Source organism: Schistocerca serialis, chromosome 3, assembly GCF_023864345.2.
Source record: "Schistocerca serialis cubense isolate TAMUIC-IGC-003099 chromosome 3, iqSchSeri2.2, whole genome shotgun sequence".
Lineage (NCBI taxonomy): Eukaryota > Metazoa > Arthropoda > Insecta > Orthoptera > Acrididae > Schistocerca > Schistocerca serialis.
Window position 1 is genome coordinate 379,122,825 of NC_064640.1, and position 22,417 is coordinate 379,145,241.

General features: G+C 36.6%; 1 protein-coding gene across 1 annotated transcript in view; it reads left to right on the top strand.

Annotated features, from left to right (window-relative positions):
• Positions 1–22,417, top strand: part of LOC126470211 (neogenin) — a 242,885-nt gene that overhangs the window by 61,994 nt on the left and 158,474 nt on the right. Inside the window, exons 4-6 of the mRNA XM_050097890.1 lie at positions 1,248–1,412; positions 6,031–6,150; positions 15,429–15,579. Coding sequence (XP_049953847.1) covers positions 1,248–1,412; positions 6,031–6,150; positions 15,429–15,579 — 436 coding nt within the window. The remainder of the gene's footprint in view (positions 1–1,247; positions 1,413–6,030; positions 6,151–15,428; positions 15,580–22,417) is intronic.

Genomic DNA, 22,417 nt, shown 5'->3' on the forward strand with positions numbered 1-22,417 from the left:
TGAAACCACTTTTAATAGCTTCCTTTATATCTACCGAGTGTGTGCCAACCATGTTAGTTTGAGATGTAAGTGTATGACTAGCCATCTGTCTGAGCATGCTTATTAATTCCGTCAGTTAGTTTATGGTGGAAAATTTAAATAGCATCAGCTTCGATGCTACTTAAAATATGGATGTCGTGTGTGTGTGTGTGTGTGGGGGGGGGGGGGGGGGGACATTTAAGAGTACCTATTATGCCTTCTTTCTTTCCCCACCTTTAATATGGGCCTTATTCTAGGGTAATTTAGCAACAGCTTAGTAGTAGTAGTAGTAGTAGTAGTAGTAGTAGCAGTAGTAGTTTACCACATAAAACATAAGTAAAACAGGAAATAAGATGAGAATAAGCCAGCATAGTGGGAGTAGACAAACCTAGCTTCTTTGAAGCTACTTTCAGGATGGTAGAACACATACAACCAGTTCTCTGAAGTCAGGTGGGTAAAGTCACATGATGATAATTTCCGGTCCAGAATGTGAGTGCAGCCAGGCATTTTACTGGCATGAGACACTCCTGACTGCTGTCTGCATACATTTGTGTGTGCTTCCATAGTGAGTGGTGGGTACCAAGTGCTGCTCATGCTGTTTCGCCATACGGACTCTACTACTTACAGTTACTTTAGTGGACAGACATACTTGCAATTACTAGACAATCATTCCATTAAAACAGTACAATTTCCGAAATTATGATCAACATTTAACTTATCACTTACTTGGAGCCAAGAAATCAAGAGCTGTACCTTTTGTCGTATCTATACATATTACAATTTTAAGTCCCTCACCATGTTTTTCTGTCTGTATGTGAAAGCTAATTCCGGAAACTACTGTAGGAGTTTTGATATGGCTTTCACTAACAGGCAGGCTGATTCATGAGGAAGGTTTGTGTATGCAGTTTATTACCACTATGTCTGACAAGTCGCCTGACTGTAGTTACCTGTGCAAAGCTGGGCCAGGTTGCTAGTCACTGTTGTTACTGTTACAGGATACAGTAGTAGAGTCATGTTTGCTAATGTATAAGTGATTGTATAAATTGTTGTTGTGTGTTGCTGTGTATATTCTAAGATATCTTGCATAAAACATAAGAGGATATATTAATTATATAGCCTCACCTGGAGACATTCAGTAGAATAAAATTTTGTGTTTGTATCACAGTTCGTAATCATGTGTACTTATATTTTCATTTGATATATACCATTTTCTTTTCTCTTCCTTTTAGCACAACTGCAGATATCAACACCTCCAAAAGACATAATTGTGTTTCCAGGGCAAACAGCTTTTTTTAACTGTTTTGTTGATGTGTCTTTGGAAGTCAGTGTCATGTGGTTGAAAGACAATCGGCCTCTCCTCTTGGATGAGACAAGAATGCTCGTTTTGCCTTCTGGTAAGTTTGACAGTAATTTTGTTTTATGATGGATCAGCAACCCTAGTAGAAAAAAGGAGAAGTGAACATTAAGAATCAGACACATTTTCATATAGGTAACATGATTTTGCTTGACTATATAGTGAATTATAGCCCAGTGGAATCACAGAAGTTGTAAAACTTGTCATGATTGAACTGAAATTAATTTATTGAAAGTTTGATGGTTCAGAAGGCAAATCTAACATCTGAAAAATCTGTAGGCATTTTACTTACATAAATTTGTTTTTGTGCATAATGTGAGTAATCCAGAAAGTGAAAGCAATTTTCATCCAAAAACTTTCAGGCCCACGATTGATGAACAAGTCTCCAGTCATTCCCTGCACAAGACGTTCTATGTTGCATGTGGTGTATTTCATAAAGTGGTTTTTCACAAAGCCATGTACACCATTGAGAAAGTAAATTCAGCTGTCATGAAGAATGGCAGTACATCATCTTGATATCCTACCACTCCAGTCTCTTGCATAATCCTTATTCTTGTTTATGCATATAGCTGTTCATTCTTCAGAAGATATGTCAATCCCTGTTAATTGTAGCATTTGAAACCTGTCTGAATAGCTATTTTCTTTCAAACATGCTTTGTTTTTGTTCCCCTAGTCAATATTAGTGATCCACCTGGACACCTAACACAATTTATTATCTGGTGGTGGGATGTCTTCGTTTTTGTTGGAAGGAAGTCGTTGCAGTGCCTCTGCGTGTGTGTTCAGTTTTAAGCCATTTACACTTTGTTGTTGTGGTCTTCAGTCTTGAGACTGGTTTGATGCAGCTGTCCATGCTAATCTATCCTTTGCAACACATAATTTACAAAATTGTAGATCATCCCATGAAACAGTTTTTCCACATTTGCACATTCATGTTTTACACTCAAAATTGATACCAACTTTGTTGATAGATCATGCTCTGTCCTTCTGCTTGGTGCACAAAACTGACTTATGAGCTGTTCAGATTTCATCCATTGCACTATTTGTTTCTGCATTGAGACTTTGTTTTCACATGAAGCACATTTAATTGACTCATGAAGCGACTCTGTACTATATGTACTATTTTGACATCTCTGAAGTGATCATAGGCATGTGGTGCATGGCTTTCTGTTCACACAAAAAAATCTCTGATTTGCAAACTTAATCACTTTTATATTATCAGTAATTCATATCGTAACACAGTGTATTTTAGTCACATCAACAGAAATTTGTCATACTTCTGATATGCATGTATTTACTCTACAGTATGTCATTGTGTCATGTGGTTATAAGTCAGTCACTGACTCAGCTTGAAGATCACTGTGCAGTTATCAACAAAAATATTGGAAGAAGGAATGTTGCTGTCCATGCACGAAAGATGATTGAATATTCTATCCACCTGGAAAACTGCAAGAAACACATTCTATATACCTACTAATGATAATTTTTCAGTCTTTAAATTAAGAAATGCATGATTAAATTATAGCTGGTTTTTGTGACAACTTTCCATGATATGATTTTTATTTCTCTTAGAGATCTTTAATATTAAATATAATAAAACAACAGTAATATTACCATTGATATAATAATAGTAATAATAATAATAATAATAATAATAATAATAATTATTATTATTATTATTATTATTATTATTATTACACAGAAATTAATGACACATACAACACAGAACAACATTATAAATGAAGAACAAAAAGGCTGTTGCAAAGGAGCACGAGGATGTAAAGAGCAACTGATTAGAGATGCAGAGGTGACATATCAAGCTAAAACTAAACAAAGGTCGCTACACTATGCATACATTGATTACCAAAAAGCTTTTGATAGTGTACCCCACTCATGGTTACTACAGATATTGGAAATATACAAAGTAGATCCTAAATTGATACAGTTCCTAAACATAGTAATGAAAAATTGGAAAACCACACTTAATATCCAAACAAATTCATATAATATCACATCACAGCCAATACAGATTAAGCGTGGAATATACCAAGGAGACTCATTAAGTCCTTTCTGGTTCTGTCTTGCACTGAACCCACTATCCAAAATGCTAAATAATACAAATTATGGATACAATATAACTGGAACATACCCACACAAAATCACACATTTGCTATACGTGGATGATCTAAAACTACTGGCAGCAACAAATCAACAACTCAACCAATTACTAAAGATAACAGAAGTATTCAGCAATGATATAAATATGGCTTTTGGAACAGACAAATGTAAGAAAAATAGCATAGTCAAGGGAAAACACACTAAACAAGAAGATTACATATTGGATAACCACAGCGAGTGCATAGAAGCGATCGAAAAAAGAGATGCCTATAAATATCTAGGATACAGACAAAAAATAGGAATAGATAATACAAATATTAAAGAAGAACTAAAAGAAAAATATAGACAAAGTCTAACAAAAATACTGAAAACAGAATTGACAGCAAGAAACAAGACAAAAGCTATAAATACTTATGGTATACCAATATTGACCTACTCATTTGGAGTAGTAAAATGGAGTAACACAGACCTAGAAGCACTCAATACACTTACACTAACACAATGCCACAAATATAGAATACATCACATACATTCAGCAACAGAAAGATTCACATTAAGCAGAAAGGAAGGAGGAAGGGGATTCATCGACATAAAAAACCTACATTATGGACAGGTAGACAATTTAAGAAAATTCTTTCTAGAATGAGCAGAAACTAGCAAAATACACAAAGCAATCACTCATATAAATACATCGGCTACACCACTGCAGCTTCATAACCACTTCTACAACCCTTTAGATCACATAACATCAACAGATACGATGAAAGTAAATTGGAAAAAGAAAACACTACGTGGCAAGCACCCGTATCATCTAACACAGCCACACATCGATCAAGACGCATCCAACACATGGGTAAGAAATGGAAATATATACACGTTCCATATCCTTGTGATTGACTCACTAACTGGATCTACGGGACAAGAAATAAATAAATAAATACAGTGAGATGGAAGGGTTCATGATTGCAATACAGGATCAAACAATAAACACCAGATATTACAGCAAGCATATTATTATAGATCCCAATACCACAACAGATAAATGCAGACTTTGCAAACAACAAATAGAAACAGTAGATCACATCAGAAGCGGATGTACAATATTAGCAAATACAGAATACCCCAGAAGACATGACAATGTAGCAAAAATAATTCACCAACAACTTGCCATACAATATAAACTAATAAAACAACACGTTCCCACATAAAAGTATGCACCACAAAATGTACTGGAGAATGATGAATACAAATTATACTGGAACAGAACCATTATAACAGATAAAACAACACCACATAACAAACCTGACAGCATACTCACCAATAAAAAGAAGAAATTAACACAACTAATCCAAATATCCATACCCAATACAACAAATATACAAAAGGAAACAGGAGGAAAAATTGAAAAATACATCCAACTGGCTGAGGAAGTCAAGGACATGTGGCATCAGGATAAAGTTGACATTATACCAATTATACTATCAACTACAGGAGTCATACCACACAATATCCACCAGTACATCAAAGCAATACAGCTACATCCAAACTTATATAGACAACTACAGAAATCCGTAATTATTGATACATGTTCAATTACCCGAAAGTTCCTAAATGCAGTATAACATATACCGTACAGTTAAAAGGAAGTCACGCTTGATCAAGGTCCGCGTCACTTTCCATTTTTGACCAGACATAACATCTGAGAAAAGAAAGAAATAATAATAATGTTATGGTTTTGTGTTGGGAGTGCTAGTCATGAGAATAAAGTGGGAACATCACGATTTCATTTCATAGTGAGCTGTTAATAAGGTTGATCACATTTTCTGTTTCAGGTGCTTTGGAAATAGATGAAGTGCAACTGTTGGATGAAGGAAATTATCAGTGTAATGTAACAATGTTAGGACAAAATCAGATTAGTGAAAAGGCAGTTCTTAAAGTTGATGGAGAATGATGAATACAAATTATACTGGAACAGAACCATTATAACAGATAAAACAACACCACATAACAAACCTGACAGCATACTCACCAATAAAAAGAAGAAATTAACACAACTAATCCAAATATCCATACCCAATACAACAAATATACAAAAGGAAACAGGAGGAAAAATTGAAAAATACATCCAACTGGCTGAGGAAGTCAAGGACATGTGGCATCAGGATAAAGTTGACATTATACCAATTATACTATCAACTACAGGAGTCATACCACACAATATCCACCAGTACATCAAAGCAATACAGCTACATCCAAACTTATATAGACAACTACAGAAATCCGTAATTATTGATACATGTTCAATTACCCGAAAGTTCCTAAATGCAGTATAACATATACCGTACAGTTAAAAGGAAGTCACGCTTGATCAAGGTCCGCGTCACTTTCCATTTTTGACCAGACATAACATCTGAGAAAAGAAAGAAATAATAATAATGTTATGGTTTTGTGTTGGGAGTGCTAGTCATGAGAATAAAGTGGGAACATCACGATTTCATTTCATAGTGAGCTGTTAATAAGGTTGATCACATTTTCTGTTTCAGGTGCTTTGGAAATAGATGAAGTGCAACTGTTGGATGAAGGAAATTATCAGTGTAATGTAACAATGTTAGGACAAAATCAGATTAGTGAAAAGGCAGTTCTTAAAGTTGATAAAAATGCAGGTGAGTACCATGTAAGTGGGCCAAAAGTTGTAAGTAACTGATTTTTTGTGAATTCCATTTGTAGCTACAGTAAAACACCTTTTAATGAATCTCAGGGGACCTAATTATTTTTCCTTAAATAGGGGTTTTCCTTAAATGGTGGTTTTGCATAGGAACATGGAAGAAGTGACCAAAAATCATAATTCAAGCATGTTTAGGTGAATAAGAGCTGTTTAGTAACCAACTTACCAGTAATATGCTACAATTTTAAATACATCATACATACATATCACACGTTTTGCATAACATGGTCTTTATTTTCTTTAATCAAGAAGAGTTGTTTGTTTTCCTCTGCCAGCATACTGTAATGACAGAAGTTGCTCCAGTTCGTTGATGTTTGTTATAACTGACTCGTCTACATTAGAAGAGGAAAGATAGTTCCTGACAGTGTCGGGTCTTTGCTCAGCAGCTGCAAAACTTGGTGCAGTGTCTTCCTTCACCTCTTCTTCTTATTCACCACCACCACCACCACCACCACCACCACCACCTCCTATCTAACATTGTTTCTTCACTAGAATTTCTCACGTATCGCTCATATTCATCTTGGGTGCGGAGGTCAAATCATCTTCATCACAAGAAACAAAGTCCTAGAATGTCACATTCTCATGAACATCTGTGAATCTACTCCATTCTTCTCATGGAGCAATGTCTTTTTCATCAGCAGCTGATGTATCACAACCAGCCTTCGCAAAACAGTTTAACACAGTCTGTTGTGTCACACAGTTCTAGGCAGCAGCAAACATGTATATGGCCTGTAAAATGTTAAGCCTAATCATTTCCTTCCTCTCAAGGAATGTAATTGATTTCTGGACAACTGCTACCATGTATTTGGTTTTAACACAGTATATTGTGCCCAGGTCCAAAGTCTGCAGATGACTTATGTAGTTTGGTGCAAGAAACACAACATTAATATTTCTCAGAAATGTTTCCTTGGGGTATACAGGGTGACAGTCAATCATAAGTACTATTTTCCTACTGCTGAACCCATTTTGGCATCTAAAGGGCTGAGAAATCTTGTGACGATTTTCGATGTCATTGCTGTTGTACTTGTAAGTACAAGGTAGTGTCTTTAGGTTTTTAATACACCTGAGGATTTAAAATTTCCCTGTTAACAATGGAGGCAACTTCTCATTCCATCTTTATTTACACACAATAGTGAACTTATTCTTTCATTACTTTTTCTACCTCCATGGCATTTTTCTCCCTTAATGACATAAGCTTTCAAAGGAAGTAAATTGTAAAAAAACACCAGTTTCAGCTACATTAAAAATGTCTTTGGACCCATAACCGTGAATTAATCCTGGCAAGGTAACGGGCTGTATAAAACCTGGGACAACTAGGAAATCTGGGAAAACTATGGGAATTTTTCATTGTTTTACTTTTCAGTTAAATTTTTGTAATTTTTGCTCGTAAGAACTGATACTCTGACAAAGAGCTTTATTTTAGTCTGCTACTGCAAACTAATACGGCATCAAAAACATAAGCAAGACAGTAACACCAAAATAAAACTTAAGTTGCAAAGAAAATACACCATTTACAATAACAAAACACAGTCTGCGCACAGTTTTTAACAACCAACCATTTTTGATGAGTGTGATGTCACACATGTTTAACTTTATAACAGGTCGCAGAAAATATTGCAAATGGTGGTTTGAGAAGCATTATTTTCAAAGTAAATTCCTTTTACACAAGATGACTTATGTTATGCGAGAGGATCTGCAAGGAATTTCTGAATTGTGGAGGGTTTCACACTCTTTAAAACTTAATGCTTTGAAGCCATAGGGAAAAATTTTGGGCACGGAAGACCAGCCATTTGTGCCATTTTTTAAAATTTTACTGGCACATTTGTGTTTGATATATCTTAAACCATAATACATGCTAAAAAAGACCAAGCTTCAGGTTAGTTTTTCATATTTATTTTAGTTCTTTCATGGATTACAAATTGTGCAATAACAGTGGCAAAACATATTATTATCCTTCAAAAAAGGAGGTGTGAGGTGAGTTCTTGAACAGCTTCACTTGCAGTTGGCTTTTCTATGGAAAAGTCTAAGTGCTAGATGGAACACGTATTCATCTAGGTAATCCATGAAATGTTCAGTGTATAGAAGTGAAATTTATAACTGTTCTTGTCAGAAATTTCAGCTGCTTCAAAATTAATCTGTGCTCTTAGGATATTGTCAAACTTCATCCTTAAGGGGGGAGTGGGGGGGGGGGGGGGGGGGGGGAATCAACAACCAGTATTACATGTGAAAGCTTAGCTTTCCTTGTAGCTATGTTGTATGCATATTAATTTAAATAATTAACTTTTCGTATTTGTGTGTTCATGCTACTTAACAGTGATGTTCCTATTATCTGACTACGTCATCTGTCCTATGCTCTGAATATTTGGACATTGCTGGTGAGATCATGTGATATTGGCTATGATTGGCTGACAAAAACACATTGCAACCTTGATTTCAGTGCTTCGGAAGCTATCGTGCTGTATTTGGTGAAATTCCTATTTATACTTTTGTAATATCAAAATATGCAGTGTACATGTTGCCATGCATTAAAGGTCTTTCCAAAGTGCATTGTTTTTTTGCCAATTTTCATTTCCTAAAGTGCTGCAAAGTCCTATGCCAATGTCTAAAACCTTTGACACTCAAGGATTGATAAGTTTTACAGCTCCAAAGGAAAGTATATTCTCACTTACCATGGGAAAAAATATACTTTCACCCAGCATGTACAGTATTTTCACCCAGGAAAAAGTATATTTTTATCTGGAAACTCAGGAATTTGTTTTTCTTGTCTGCTTGCACACCCTGTCTAAAGTTCTTTCAATGGTTTACAGTTTCTGTACCCACAGCCTCACTCTCTCCACTTACACTCGGAAATGAGAGATTATGACATTCCTTAAAATGCTCTAACTAGCCATTCGATGTGCTGAAATTTTCAACAGTGATCTTCAGGGCAGTTTCCTGAGCTTTCTCTTGTTGAATGCTTCTACTAATAGGAATGCTGCCTTTGAAACCATTTTAAAATAATATTTTCCATATCATTTTGAATGTTGACAGGTAAATAGTCATCTGTTTGCAGCCAGAGGAACCATTATCTTCAACATTTAACAACACTCTTGTTTTTGAGAATGCCCCACAACAATGATGAGCCAAATCGTACTTCTTCAGCATGTCCGAAAGTTTTATGATGTGATTGTCATCGACATTGTGGATGGTCATCAGCTTTTGCTCAGTCATAAGCTTCCTACATTTGTGGGCCATAACTCTACAAAAGTATAAAATTGTTAAATTCAACTGTAACAAAGACAGCACTTCATGGGTCATTCTTTGTAACTCCAGTGACTGCTATATCAGATCATGTGGCCAGAGTCACATGGTAGGCAGGATGGAAATTGTTTTCCAATTTGTTCAAAGCATTTTTCGATATTACTACAATCAAATTTGATTTACACACATACCAACTGAAAGACTCAATTATCATGATACTGTCACCACATGACACAAAGTATAACTGTGCGAGACAGAAATGAATCAGAAACTCACTTGGACATGTTAGGAATTGTGTAAAAACTGGGCGGAGTTTCATTGGGACTGATGGAAATATTTATAAAAGCAGGATTTCCTTAAAAGTGGGTTCGTTGTGGTTTGACTCTATACCAGTCTGAGGGGACAGGAGGGGGGGGGGGGAGGGGGGGAGAGAGAGAGAGAGAGAGAGAGAGAAAGGGGGGGGGGATGGGGGGGCCCAGACGTGCATGGGTGTGTGCACATACATGCTTTAATAGTCTGGTAAGAGCATCATAAACGTGTTGAGTTTGGGGCTACAGTTGGATACGACAGTTTTAGTTAGGCAGTGAGAGGTCGATGACAGTACAATATTAGTCCGCAACCTGTAGATGCCACAGAAATGTTAGAATCCTTTTTTCCCTTTCCAGACAATAATGAGAATGACTTTTTGAAGGCTAATTTCTCCTGTGAAATCTACAAATTGATATGTGGTGATTTTGTATGTTGTTTATTGTTATTATGAAGCTCTTGTTATTACATGCAGAGCATGATCTACTGTAAGTAGCTTTGTGTACATCATTTTAGAGTCACATTTATTTCTTGGACACAGGCGTGCTTTAAGGGCAATAAAATATCAGCACATGGATTTCAACACATTTGGCAGTAAATACATGTTTTTGCCCATAGCTGTACATCTCATTTCAAGTGAGGCCAAATGAAATGCTGTCAAATCCAGTTTGCTGTGTCTTTGATGCTAGAATGAGTTCAAGCCATGTATTGCATCATGGAAGACTTGTTGTTGATAGGATGGAGGAACATATGACCTGAGTTTAACTGTATGAATATCAACAAAGTAACTTTGAACTGTCATGTAACAATATCATATGAAATTCTGGATGTTAACATGGTGTCTGCAACTCTGGAACATGTATCAGCAGCAACATTCCCTCCTCTGGAAAGGTATAAAATATCTGTGGTGAACTGACAAAAATTCCAGGTGGTACTGTTGGCTGGTGTTTGACTGTTGAATATGCCTCCAACCATTTGTGATTGTAAGTACTGTAGTTACATTGTGTGTCAGTGAGAGACCTGGAGAAAAAAGAAGTGTTTCAGGTGTTCCTTCTTGCACTTGGTATAAAGAAATATTTATAGTATAGTCCGATGCATCAGCCACCAAAATTAAGGGAAAATCTGTTGAGAGATGAGCAAGTTTAGTTTCTTGAATGATTTCTCTGCTGTGTCAGTCCATGTGATAGACTGACTATCCTTCCTCTTGGTATTCTTGCATTAGTTAAAGAAAGTTTGTTGGATTTCTTCAGTATATGGTATCAATGGTCTGTAAAAATTCACCAGCCCTAAAAAAACAGAATATTACTACTGATGTTATAAGTGGAGGAAAGTTTCTGAATATTTTTAGGATATCTCTTTAAAAAGTCTCAATATTTGTGCTGTGAGTCCATCAAAAACACTAAACTGGCAGCATGTATGAACGAACAGCCTGTCCTAGCAATTAAAACTTGTTAGTGACACAATTTTTTGCAACAGATTGCAATAGCTCAAAAATTCAGCACCAGTAATTGGTTGGTGATGATCTACAAGAAGAAATAGCCATGGAAATCTTCTGTTTCGAAGTTCAGTAGACGTTCACCATATTTGTGTGTTACAGAACCATTTGCAGTATAGACTTGCTATTTTTGAATGTTTTTGTTGTCTAATACTGTTGCTGGCAGTATGGAAAGATTCACTCCGGAATCTATCAAAAAGTGAAGAGTTGTGTTGCAATGAGTTATGAACAGATGGCGAGCTGATTTAGCCTTTGCAGATTGTTCTGTAGCTAGAGGGAGACATACTAGTTTACTGTCTGAGCATTAGTGGACTGTTGAGAAACAAATGAACACGGTGGTGCACATTTCTACATGTTCTGCCTGAATTTATGATGATACTAACACGGTATGTTTCTATGTATGCCACGGTGATTTTGATCTGTTTCTTGATTGTGTCCAAGTCCGCAGCTTCTGAATCTGGCTGTTTAGTTCTGAAAATGGATTTTCCAGATGGGAAAGTGTTTCATCTTGAGCTTATGGTGAAACTGTTCCAGCACTATATATGAACTAACTGGGTGCCATGACCTCTAAGATTTTACCAACCGTGGAAGCCATTACATTGAGACTTACATCTTGACTTGCTGCTCAGGTAGAATATGCGCATGATTGGTAGTTGCTGAAGAAATATAGTTTTTAAAAAAGTCCTGTTAATTGTGTTCAAGGAAGCATCTCCCTGAGCAAAGTAAGGCATGTTTTTAAGCCTGTATATGGGGTAACAGTTTGGGCATAAAATCTGAAATTAGGTAGGCAACTTCGCTATCTAGTGATTGTAAAATTTAATGATAGTTTGTCACTTCATTGCTTATATTTGTAGTAACAAATTGAGATGCCCCTTTCAAAAACAATATTCCCTCATTTTTCCACCAGAAAGTTGGCATGTTCATGGCCATGCGTGATATTTTCACCTGGGTTTTGTTTGCCATGGAATCGTGTATTTAAATTGATGCAGGGAGAAACGCAATAATGTCAGTGCTTTTTGAGTATTAATGATCATGACATGGGGTCACCAGTTGTGGTTCCAGTTAAAATAACTATTTATTTAGCAACATGAAACAAAACTACAATGAATGCATGTATATTCTTACAGTCACATTGCAGTAGACACGATATACAGAAACAAAAGACTAACCACTCCAGAGTGTAGTGAATTTTTAACAGAGTTTATATTTCACTACATCAGTTACAGCCACACTGTACGTTCGCTGTTCATTTTCAATGGTTAAAAAGTAGGTGGCAGTATTCAAATGTATTTGTAATTCTTCTGGTGATATTCACATGAAGAACATCCAAGCAGTGCAGTCACAAATGAAAATGTTGACAAGGTGCACAATTTGATATTGGTCAATTGGTTATTAAATGTGTATGAAATAACTCATGCCGTAGGCGTGTCAGTGGAAATGGTATGATGTATTTTACATGATGAATTATCTATAAGAAAGTGTGGTGCAAGATGGGTGCCTCATTTGTTGACTGCCAACCAAACGAAAATCCAGAAACTAATTTCTCCACAAAGAAAGAACCTAACAGTTTTTGTGTTGTGACTTGTTATGAGTGATATCAGAAGGGTCAATTTCATCTGTTTGGACATGTTTCTGGGAGTGGCATGGAGATTCTTCCTACTGATTACTTCGCAGACAAGAATAATGATAACTGATGAATACTATACTTGAGTCTTCTGTGCAAAATAAATGAAAACTTGGTTAACAAAAATTGTCATCTTCCTTTAGGTCCATTTTTTTGAGTAGGTTGGGCTCGTTGGAACAGAAATTGCTGTAAAATTATTTTATGGTTACATGTGATCTTGTAGATTTTATTGTATTTCATGGTTTACAGTGAAAATTCACAGAGTAGTTGTAGGCATTCTTGGAATAGGGCAAATGAATGGTTATTTTGGAAATTCCAAACTTGGTGTTGAACATTTAGAACGGAAATGTGGCACCAGTGGATGTAGCAGACTGAGGTGATAAGGTGGCTCATCCACAAACAGGCAGCTAATGCACTGAAGGATGAAAACTTCCAGCTCCAACATGTTGCACCAATAGGCAGACAACAGAAAGTTGAACCTGTGACCAATCACACCTGTGTGTGTGTCTGGGAGAAGACAAGTTGATTTGCGTAAACACTGTAGGTCACCATGACCACCTTAAAAGCAGGCAAGCTAATTTTTTGTGTCTCATACAAATGCTAGAATGGTTACTTCAGCAAAGGCGTGGACACATTCCTAAGCCACTTTTGTTTAGATGAGCTGAAATGAAATTATAAAATGTTACTCATAATAAATATGGACTTTTGAGTGGACCAAACTATCCATTACAGACAATTGGTGTACAGAACCAGTGTGCTTGACTGCATGGCATCTGAACTGCATTTTGACTATTCCTCTGTAGTTATTAAGATTAAAACAATAGCCAAGATCACAATAATTGTTTATTATTACCGGTTTTGGCTTATGTTAAAGCCTTCCTCATACTTTTTAGGTCCTGTAAGGGTAGGAACAGCAGAGTTACAAACAGTGCTACTATATGTGGCGTTAAAAGAAATTTAAAGAAATGCTGTAGCATTTACCACTATGGTTGATGCTGGCGGCTCTGCAGGTCTTCTCGTGATACCACAGTTGTACACTGTGACTAATGGGTATGGAGCCACAGGTTAAATAGTGTGCAGTTGCTGCGCCCACTGTCCTGTCAACTTAAATAATCATGTGTACTTCATATGCTGCTCCAGATGTTTCTGTATGTCAATGTTAAAATGTTGTGTTATGTTTTTTGATAGTGGATCTATGACTGTTCTTCATGACATTTGACAATGAGAATGGAACACTTGAAACTAATTGTCTCCCAAATAAACATTTTAATGATAGTTCTTTGGAGTAAATTTGCAGCAAGTATCCAAATTCGAATTTAAATTCTTGAAAAAATAAATTTGAAGAAATCTCGTCTGCAATTACCATATTTACCCAATTATAAGATGAGGTTTTTCCCCAAATTTGTCATTCAAAAAATGCAGAATTGTTCTCACATTCACAGATTAAACAATTGCTGTTCAGGTCACAATTTTTACATTGTGTAATACATTAATATATGGATTGTCATACATTTACAGATGAAGCTTTGACAATTGAGATCACATGAAGATTTATTTTGAAGAATTCAGAGGGGTTGGACTGGGAACAGTGACACTTGTTTGTCTTAGAACTAGGATGAATGCGATTGGAGGGGGAACAGTGACACCAGCTTGGCTGAGAACTAGGAGTGATTTCTATAGGAGACGGTAAAAGTCTAGATAGGGACCAGTGCGGTACTTAAATGTTTTGTGCAGCAGCGGGATATGATGGGTGTCAGCTCGTGGTTCTATGCAGTCAATGGGAGAGTAGTAGGCAGACGACATTATGGAATATTGTCACATTTTCATGTGAATATAGACGCAAAATCCACCATGTATTTGGAAAAAGACAGTTATATTACTAGACTCCACCATAAGCACAACCTCAGAAATTGCAACATATTTGGAAGAAACGACCAAAAACTGGTGACAAAAGCAAGATTATAAATTTAATTCCTGCTTGTGTACAGAAATATGTTGCCTCTTTTCTCACCTCCCATTGGTTAGGTGAAATTACAATCCCATATAACAATACTAGTGGTGGTGGTGGTGGTGGTGGTGGTGGCGGCGATTGAAAACAGTGATACCACAGATGGCTGGTTTAGATATTAATCAAAAAAGGAAGTGAAGATAAAAATTAATGTAAACCATTTTTTGTTTGTTATATTTACGCTTGTATTATCAAAATGTAGACAACCAGTAAATGGCGTAAGTATAATATTAACTTTTTTTAGGCTGATAGTGTACACCAATAAAACAGTTTGTAATATTGATTGGTCAGACTATGTTAAAAATAAAATTTTCTCAACAAGTCTCTTAAAAAAAGTCGAGGGTTGTCTTATATTCAGGGTTGTCTTATATTCAGGGTTGTCTTATACTAAGGTAAATATGGTACTTTAGAAGAGAATAACAAAATGAAAACCCTTGAAAAAAATGTGTGTTGAAAAGTTTGTAGTTTCAAACCACTACATTTTTTGTTTTGTTTTATATTATGCCTATCATTTCTTACAGACTGTGTCTTTTTATTTTTCAGGTATTCATGGTGTTACACCACCTGTTTTTGTAGCACTGCCCCGGCCATCTGTTGTTATCGCAGGTAGCACTGTGACTCTTGACTGTGCTGCAGTTGGGAATCCTAATCCATCCATCGTCTGGCTGAAGGATGGAATTGCTATTGATATGTCGTATGTATGATGCTACCATTTTGTGTGTTGCTTTATTTTACAAATCCCTTTTCTGGATGCAGATATGAGAGTTGTTGTTGTTGTGGTCTTCAGTCCTGAGACTGGTTTGATGCAGCTCTCCATGCTACTCTATCCTGTGCAAGCTTTTTCATCTCCCAGTACCTACTGCAACCTACATCCTTCTGAATCTGCTTAGTGTATTCATCTCTTGGTCTCCCTCTACGATTTTTACCCTCCACGCTGCCCTCCAATACTAAATTGGTGATCCCTTGATGCCTCAGAACATGTCCTACCAACCGATCCCTTCTTCTGGTCAAGTTGTGCCACAAACTTCTCTTCTCCCCAATCCTATTCAATACTTCCTCATTAGTTATGTGATCTACCCATCTAATCTTCAGCATTCTTCTGTAGCACCACATTTCGAAAGCTTCTATTCTCTTCTTGTCCAAACTATTTATCGTCCATGTTTCACTTCCATACATGGCTACACTCCATACAAATACTTTCAGAAATGACTTCCTAACACTTAAATCAATACTGGATGTTAACAAATTTCTCTTCTTCAGAAACGCTTTCCTTGCCATTGCCAGCCTACATTTTATGTCCTCTCTACTTCGACCATCATCAGTTATTTTGCTCCCCAAATAGCAAAACTCCTTTACTACTTTAAGTGCCTCATTTCCTAATCTAATTCCCTCAGCATCACCCGACTTAATTAGACTACATTCCATTATCCTTGTTTTGCTTTTGTTGATGTTCATCTTATATCCTCCTTTCAAGACACTGTCCATTCCATTCAACTGCTCTTCCAAGTCCTTTGCTGTCTCTGACAGAATTACAATGTCATCGGCGAACCTCAAAGTTTTTATTTCTTCTCCATGAATTTTAATACCTACTCCGAATTTTTCTTTTGTTTCCTTTACTGCTTGCTCAATATACAGATTGAACAACATCGGGGAGAGGCTACAACCCTGTCTTACTCCCTTCCCAACCACTGCTTCCCTTTCATGCCCCTCGACTCTTATAACTGCCATCTGGTTTCTGTACAAATTGTAAATAGCCTTTCGCTCCCTGTATTTTACCCCTGCCACCTTTAGAATTTGAAAGAGAGTATTCCAGTCAACGTTGTCAAAAGCTTTCTCTAAGTCTACAAATGCTAGAAACGTAGGTTTGCCTTTCCTTAATCTTTCTTCTAAGGTAAGTCGTAAGGTCAGTATTGCCTCACGTGTTCCAGTGTTTCTACGGAATCCAAACTGATCTTCCCCGAGGTTGGCTTCTACTAGTTTTCCCATTCGTCTGTAAAGAATTCGTGTTAGTGTTTTGCAGCTGTGACTTATTAAGCTGATAGTTCGGTAATTTTCACATCTGTCAACACCTGCTTTCTTTGGGATTGGAATTATTATATTCTTCTTGAAGTCTGAGGGTATTTCGCCTGTTTCATACATCTTGCTCACCAGATGGTAGAGTTTTGTCAGGACTGGCTCTCCCACGGCCGTCAGTAGTTCCAATGGAATATTGTCTACTCCGGGAGCCTTGTTTCAACTCAGGTCTTTCAGTGCTCTGTCAAACTCTTCACGCAGTATCATATCTCCCATTTCATCTTCATCTACATCCTCTTCCATTTCCATAATATTGTCCTCAAGTACATCACCCTTGTATAGACCCTCTATATACTCCTTCCACCTTTCTGCTTTCCCTTCTTTGCTTAGAACTGGGTTTCCATCTGAGCTCTTGATATTCATACAAGTCGTTCTCTTATCTCCAAAAGTCTCTTTAATTTTCCTGTAGGCGGTATCTATCTTACCCCTAGTGAGACAGGCCTCTACATCCTTACATTTGTCCTCTAGCCATCCCTGCTTAGCCATTTTGCACTTCCTGCTGATCTCATTTTTGAGACGTTTGTATTCCTTTTTGCCTGTTTCACTTACTGCATTTTTATATTTTCTCCTTTCATCAATTAAATTCAGTATTTCTTCTGTTACCCAAGGATTTCTACTAGCCCTCGTCGTTTTACCTACTTGATCCTCTGCTGCCTTCACTACCTCATCCCTCAAAGCTACCCATTCTTCTTCTACTGTATTTATTTCCCCCATTCCTGTCAATTGCTCCCTTATGCTCTCCCTGAATCTCTGTACAACCTCTGGTTCTTTTAGTTTATCCAGGTCCCATCTCCTTAAATTCCCACCTTTTTGCAGTTTCTTCAGTTTTAATCTACAGGTCATAACCAATAGATTGTGGTCAGAGTCCACATCTGCCCCTGGAAATGTATTACAATTTAAAACCTGGTTCCTAAATCTCTGTCTTACCATTATATAATCTATCTGATACCTTTTAGTATCTCCAGGGTTCTTCCATGTATACAACCTTCTTTCATGATTCTTAAACCAAGTGTTAGTTATGATTGTTGTGCTCTGTGCAAAATTCTACCAGGCGGCTTCCTCTTTCATTTCTGTCCCCCAATCCATATTCACCTACTATGTTTCCTTCTCTCCCTTTTCCTACACTCGAATTCCAGTCACCCATGACTATTAAATTTTCGTCTCCCTTCACAATCTGAATAATTTCTTTTATTTCATCATACATTTCTTCAATTTCTTCGTCATCTGCAGAGCTAGTTGGCATATAAACTTGTACTACTGTAGTAGGTGTGGGCTTCGTATCTATCTTGGCCACAATAATGCGTTCACTATGCTGTTTGTAGTAGCTTACCCACATTCCTATTTTCCTATTCATTATTAAACCTATTCCTGCATTACCCCTATTTGATTTTGTGTTTATAACCCTGTATTCACCTGACCAGAAGTCTTGTTCCTCCTGCCACCGAACTTCACTAATTCCCACTATATCTAACTTCAACCTATCCATTTCCCTTTTTAAATTTTCTAACCTACCTGCCCGATTAAGGGATCTGACATTCCACGCTCCGATCCGTAGAACGCCAGTTTTCTTTCTCCTGATAACGACATCCTCTTGAGTAGTCCCCGCCCGGAGATCCGAATGGAGGACTATTTTATTCGTTCCAAATGATGAGCTAGTACATTTCGCTAAAGCAGCACATTGTTTTCTTACATCAAAGTAGTGTCTCTCAGAGTGTCTACGTCTTCGGACAATTGGAAAATCTAGGAAGAACTCAAATTTTTTAGAATTCTGGAAATTTTTCGTTTGTTTGGTTTTCAGTTAACTTTTTGTAATTTTGACTTATGAGAACTAATTTTCTAGCAAAGAATTTTACTTTAGCCCATTACTGCAGAATAACACTGAAGTAATAAAACATAAAAGATAGAAAAAACACAAAAATGAAACTTATAGCAAAATGCAGTGCACACACAAGCATCTGCTGACAGCAAAATGAGTCAAAGGCTTTAGGATGAAAGCTGTGTAATACTTCATAACAACAATCTGCTTTTGATGAAGTTGACACCACAACTGTTTACATTACTTTTGTTTGATCGGTTGCCAGCAGGGTCATGTGCATGCGCAGAGCTGAAGTCGTATATGAGCAGTGCCTTCTTCTGCTTCTGGCTACTTGAAGTGTGTGTGTTAGCTGTATAAGCAGTAGCAGCAAGCAGTTGGATGCTAGTCCAAAAATTTTTTTCTTGCACGTCCAAGCTGTCAGAACTGCACATGCACAGAGCAATCTGAGTTGTAGTGGGGGTAGCCTCCAAGTGACCTGTGTTCGCATTTTGTGATTTTGCGGTATTGTCTCTGTTTGCAGCTCTCACGTCCAGTGAAAACAAAATGAATTTCTGTGGCTGGGATCTATCGAGTGTGTTAATATAAAGTCACATAATTACAGAATTAATTTAAATTTTCTGATTTTATTTTATTTCCACATTATTGGCAATCATTAATCGTCTTGCTGCACAATGAAGTTATTTTTGTTGCTTTGCTAAAGAAATTTGGCTTTTATTAATCTGTTCTGCAGAGGCAGCAAATTTGTTTGAAACGGTGTTTCAGTCCACGTTATTGGCTAATTTCAATTGTTCACTGAATTTCAAATGCAGATTTTCATCTTTTGGTACATATGGCATAATTCCATAATAGTGAATCAAACATGAGATGATACATTACTGATACTCCATGAAAATTGGCATCCTGTAAACCACACTGTAAAGCTTAGTATCAGGCAGAGGTCTACTTCAGTGTGAATCTCGTCATATGAATGTGCACTTTTAGCTGAATTATGCATTTTAGTATTGTTTATGAAATTACGATGCTTTTGGAGTATTCTTATGTCCTGTTTCTTTTATGCTGTAATTTAAGATCTGTTAATGGTATATACATGCAAACATATGTAAATGTTCCCTTGAAGGTGACCAAGTAATCGAATTTAGTCAGTAGTACTGAATAAAATGTTTTGTTTCAAATATATTACAGATCTGCCTTCCATGAAACACTATGTTTCTCGATCACAAGATGTGTTTCAACACTTGCCTGGTCCCTCCTCTAGGCTTGACATTATTTCTTAATTTGTGCTTACATCTTAAATTTACAGAACACCATTCTTCAGACTGGCAGCACACTATGTTTTATCATTGTAATTCCGCACAAGGCTTTATTCTTACACCTGGAGTAGAATATCAACTGCCAGCTATACATGTTTTTTGGCTTCAGAGATAACCTTGTTAATTTTTTACTCCATTAGAAAAAGTAATGAAAAACTTACTGTCCTTAGTTTTAGCATATACAAACAACTGTTTTTTATTTTGTTTTATTTTTGCAAGAAACTTTTATTTCTTCTTCCTGGCTTTTTGCCGTGCTGTGTGGATCTAAACCTGATTGGATGCTAGATAACAATATTGCAAAGTATGAATAAAAAAAAAAACTATGTTAATGTTGCCACATAGCAAAACATTAGGGTACTTTGAGTTGTAGAGTCTACTTTTGAAATGAATATTATGCCAAGGACTGCTTTCTTATTTTGCATTTCTTATCTGGATGTGATGTGATAAAACAATTGCTCTAAGTACAGTAACTCCATATGTCCTCTCCGAACATGGTGCAGTGGTCACGTGCTGCCCCACTAAGCACGAAATTCCAAACAGAAATGCGACAAAAGGTGTATGAGGAGAGCAAACGCCAAGCATGGGCTTCCTAAGTCATTGTGGATGCGCACACGCAGTAACACCTGTTTTCTGGTTCTCTCTGGTAACTGTTCATATGAATTTATTTCTAATGGGCTGTAGGAAGATATTGCAAATGGTGTTTGAGAAGCATTACTTTCAAAATAAATTTCCTTTTACACAAGATGAATTATGTTGTGTGTGAGAATGTGCAATGAATTTCTTAAATCACAGTGTGTTTGACTGTCATTCAAAACTTAAAACTTTGAGGACCAGCCACGTAGAAAAATTTCAGGCCCAGAAGACCAACCATTTATGTCATTTTTTTTTAAATTTTGTTGGCACATTTGTGTTTGATATATCTTAAATGGTAACATAAGCAAAAAAGGACCAATATTATATGTGAAAGCTTAGCTTTGCTTGTAGCTATAATATATGTATATTGAAACCATTATTTTTTCCTCTTTGTGTGTTTGTGCTACTTACTGTAATGTTGCTATTGGCTGACTACATCGTGTGTCCTATGCTCTGATTATCTGTTATTGGCTGGTGAGATCACGTGATACTAGCTGTGATTGGCTGACAGAAGCACATCTCAATCTCGATTTCAGTGCTTCGGAAACCAGTGTACTGTAATTGTTGAAATTTCTATTTATACTTTTGTAATAAGAAAGTGTGCAGCGCACATGTCACTACAAATGAAAGATCTTTCCAAAACATATTGTTTTTTGCTATGTTTAGTCTCTCAAAGTGCTGGGAAGTTCTACGCTGGTTTATAAAACCTTTAGCATTCAAAGGATTAAAAAGTTTTACAGCTCTGAGGCAAAGTATACTGTTACTTAACACAGAAAAAGTGTATTTTCACACTACAAAAAATGTATTTTGACCCATGAAAAAGTGTTTTTTTAACCAGAAAATCTGGGATTCTTTTTTCCTCTCTTGTCTGTGCATACACCCTGGTCTCTGTTTACAAGAGTTACTTTGTATGACTCTGTATAACTTACTGGCAACAGGTCTGTGAGAACATTGTGGCACTCTTTGAACATCTACTAACTTTGATGTACTTTTTATTCAATAACCATTACTTTCAGCATGTACATTTGGTTAGAATGGGAAGTGTTTTGTCTCCATTGGTGCTCAACAAGTGGAAAGAAAGCACTATACTTGGCAGCCTAAAAACCCTCTTGCTTTTATGTCTGTGCTATGTGATGGCATTTGGGGTCTGCCCTCATGAAGCAGACATATTAACCATGTTTCTTCAGCATCTGAATTTAATTTTATTATTCAGGTTTCAATGATGGTAATAGAAGATTGCACATCATTGTTTTTGGACATTTTTGTATGAAGGAAACACAGCATAATACTTGATATTAGCATTCACAGATAATGCATTTGCACCAATCTACATATGCAGACTATGAGTTGTCACCACCCTCCACACTTTGGTGTTGTACTGTGTACTTCTAGTCCAGAGAAGATATATTTTTCTGGTTCAAAATCTCTTATGGTTCAGCTTACACATGCAATTATGATTTTTGTACAAAAATACTATTCAGAAAAACAAATTCACTACACATTCCAACTGAAGCTAGTCCAGTACACAGAAAATTTTGAAGAAATGGGAGCACCCATCATCTTGACGTTCTTACTGTAATTGAGTAAATCTTCAGGATCTAGAAAAATATTTAATAGACACAACATTAAAAGTGTGTTTCATACACCTGTAGAGCTGAGGAATTTGCTGAGTTATGTCAAAGGTGATACCATCCCTGTGC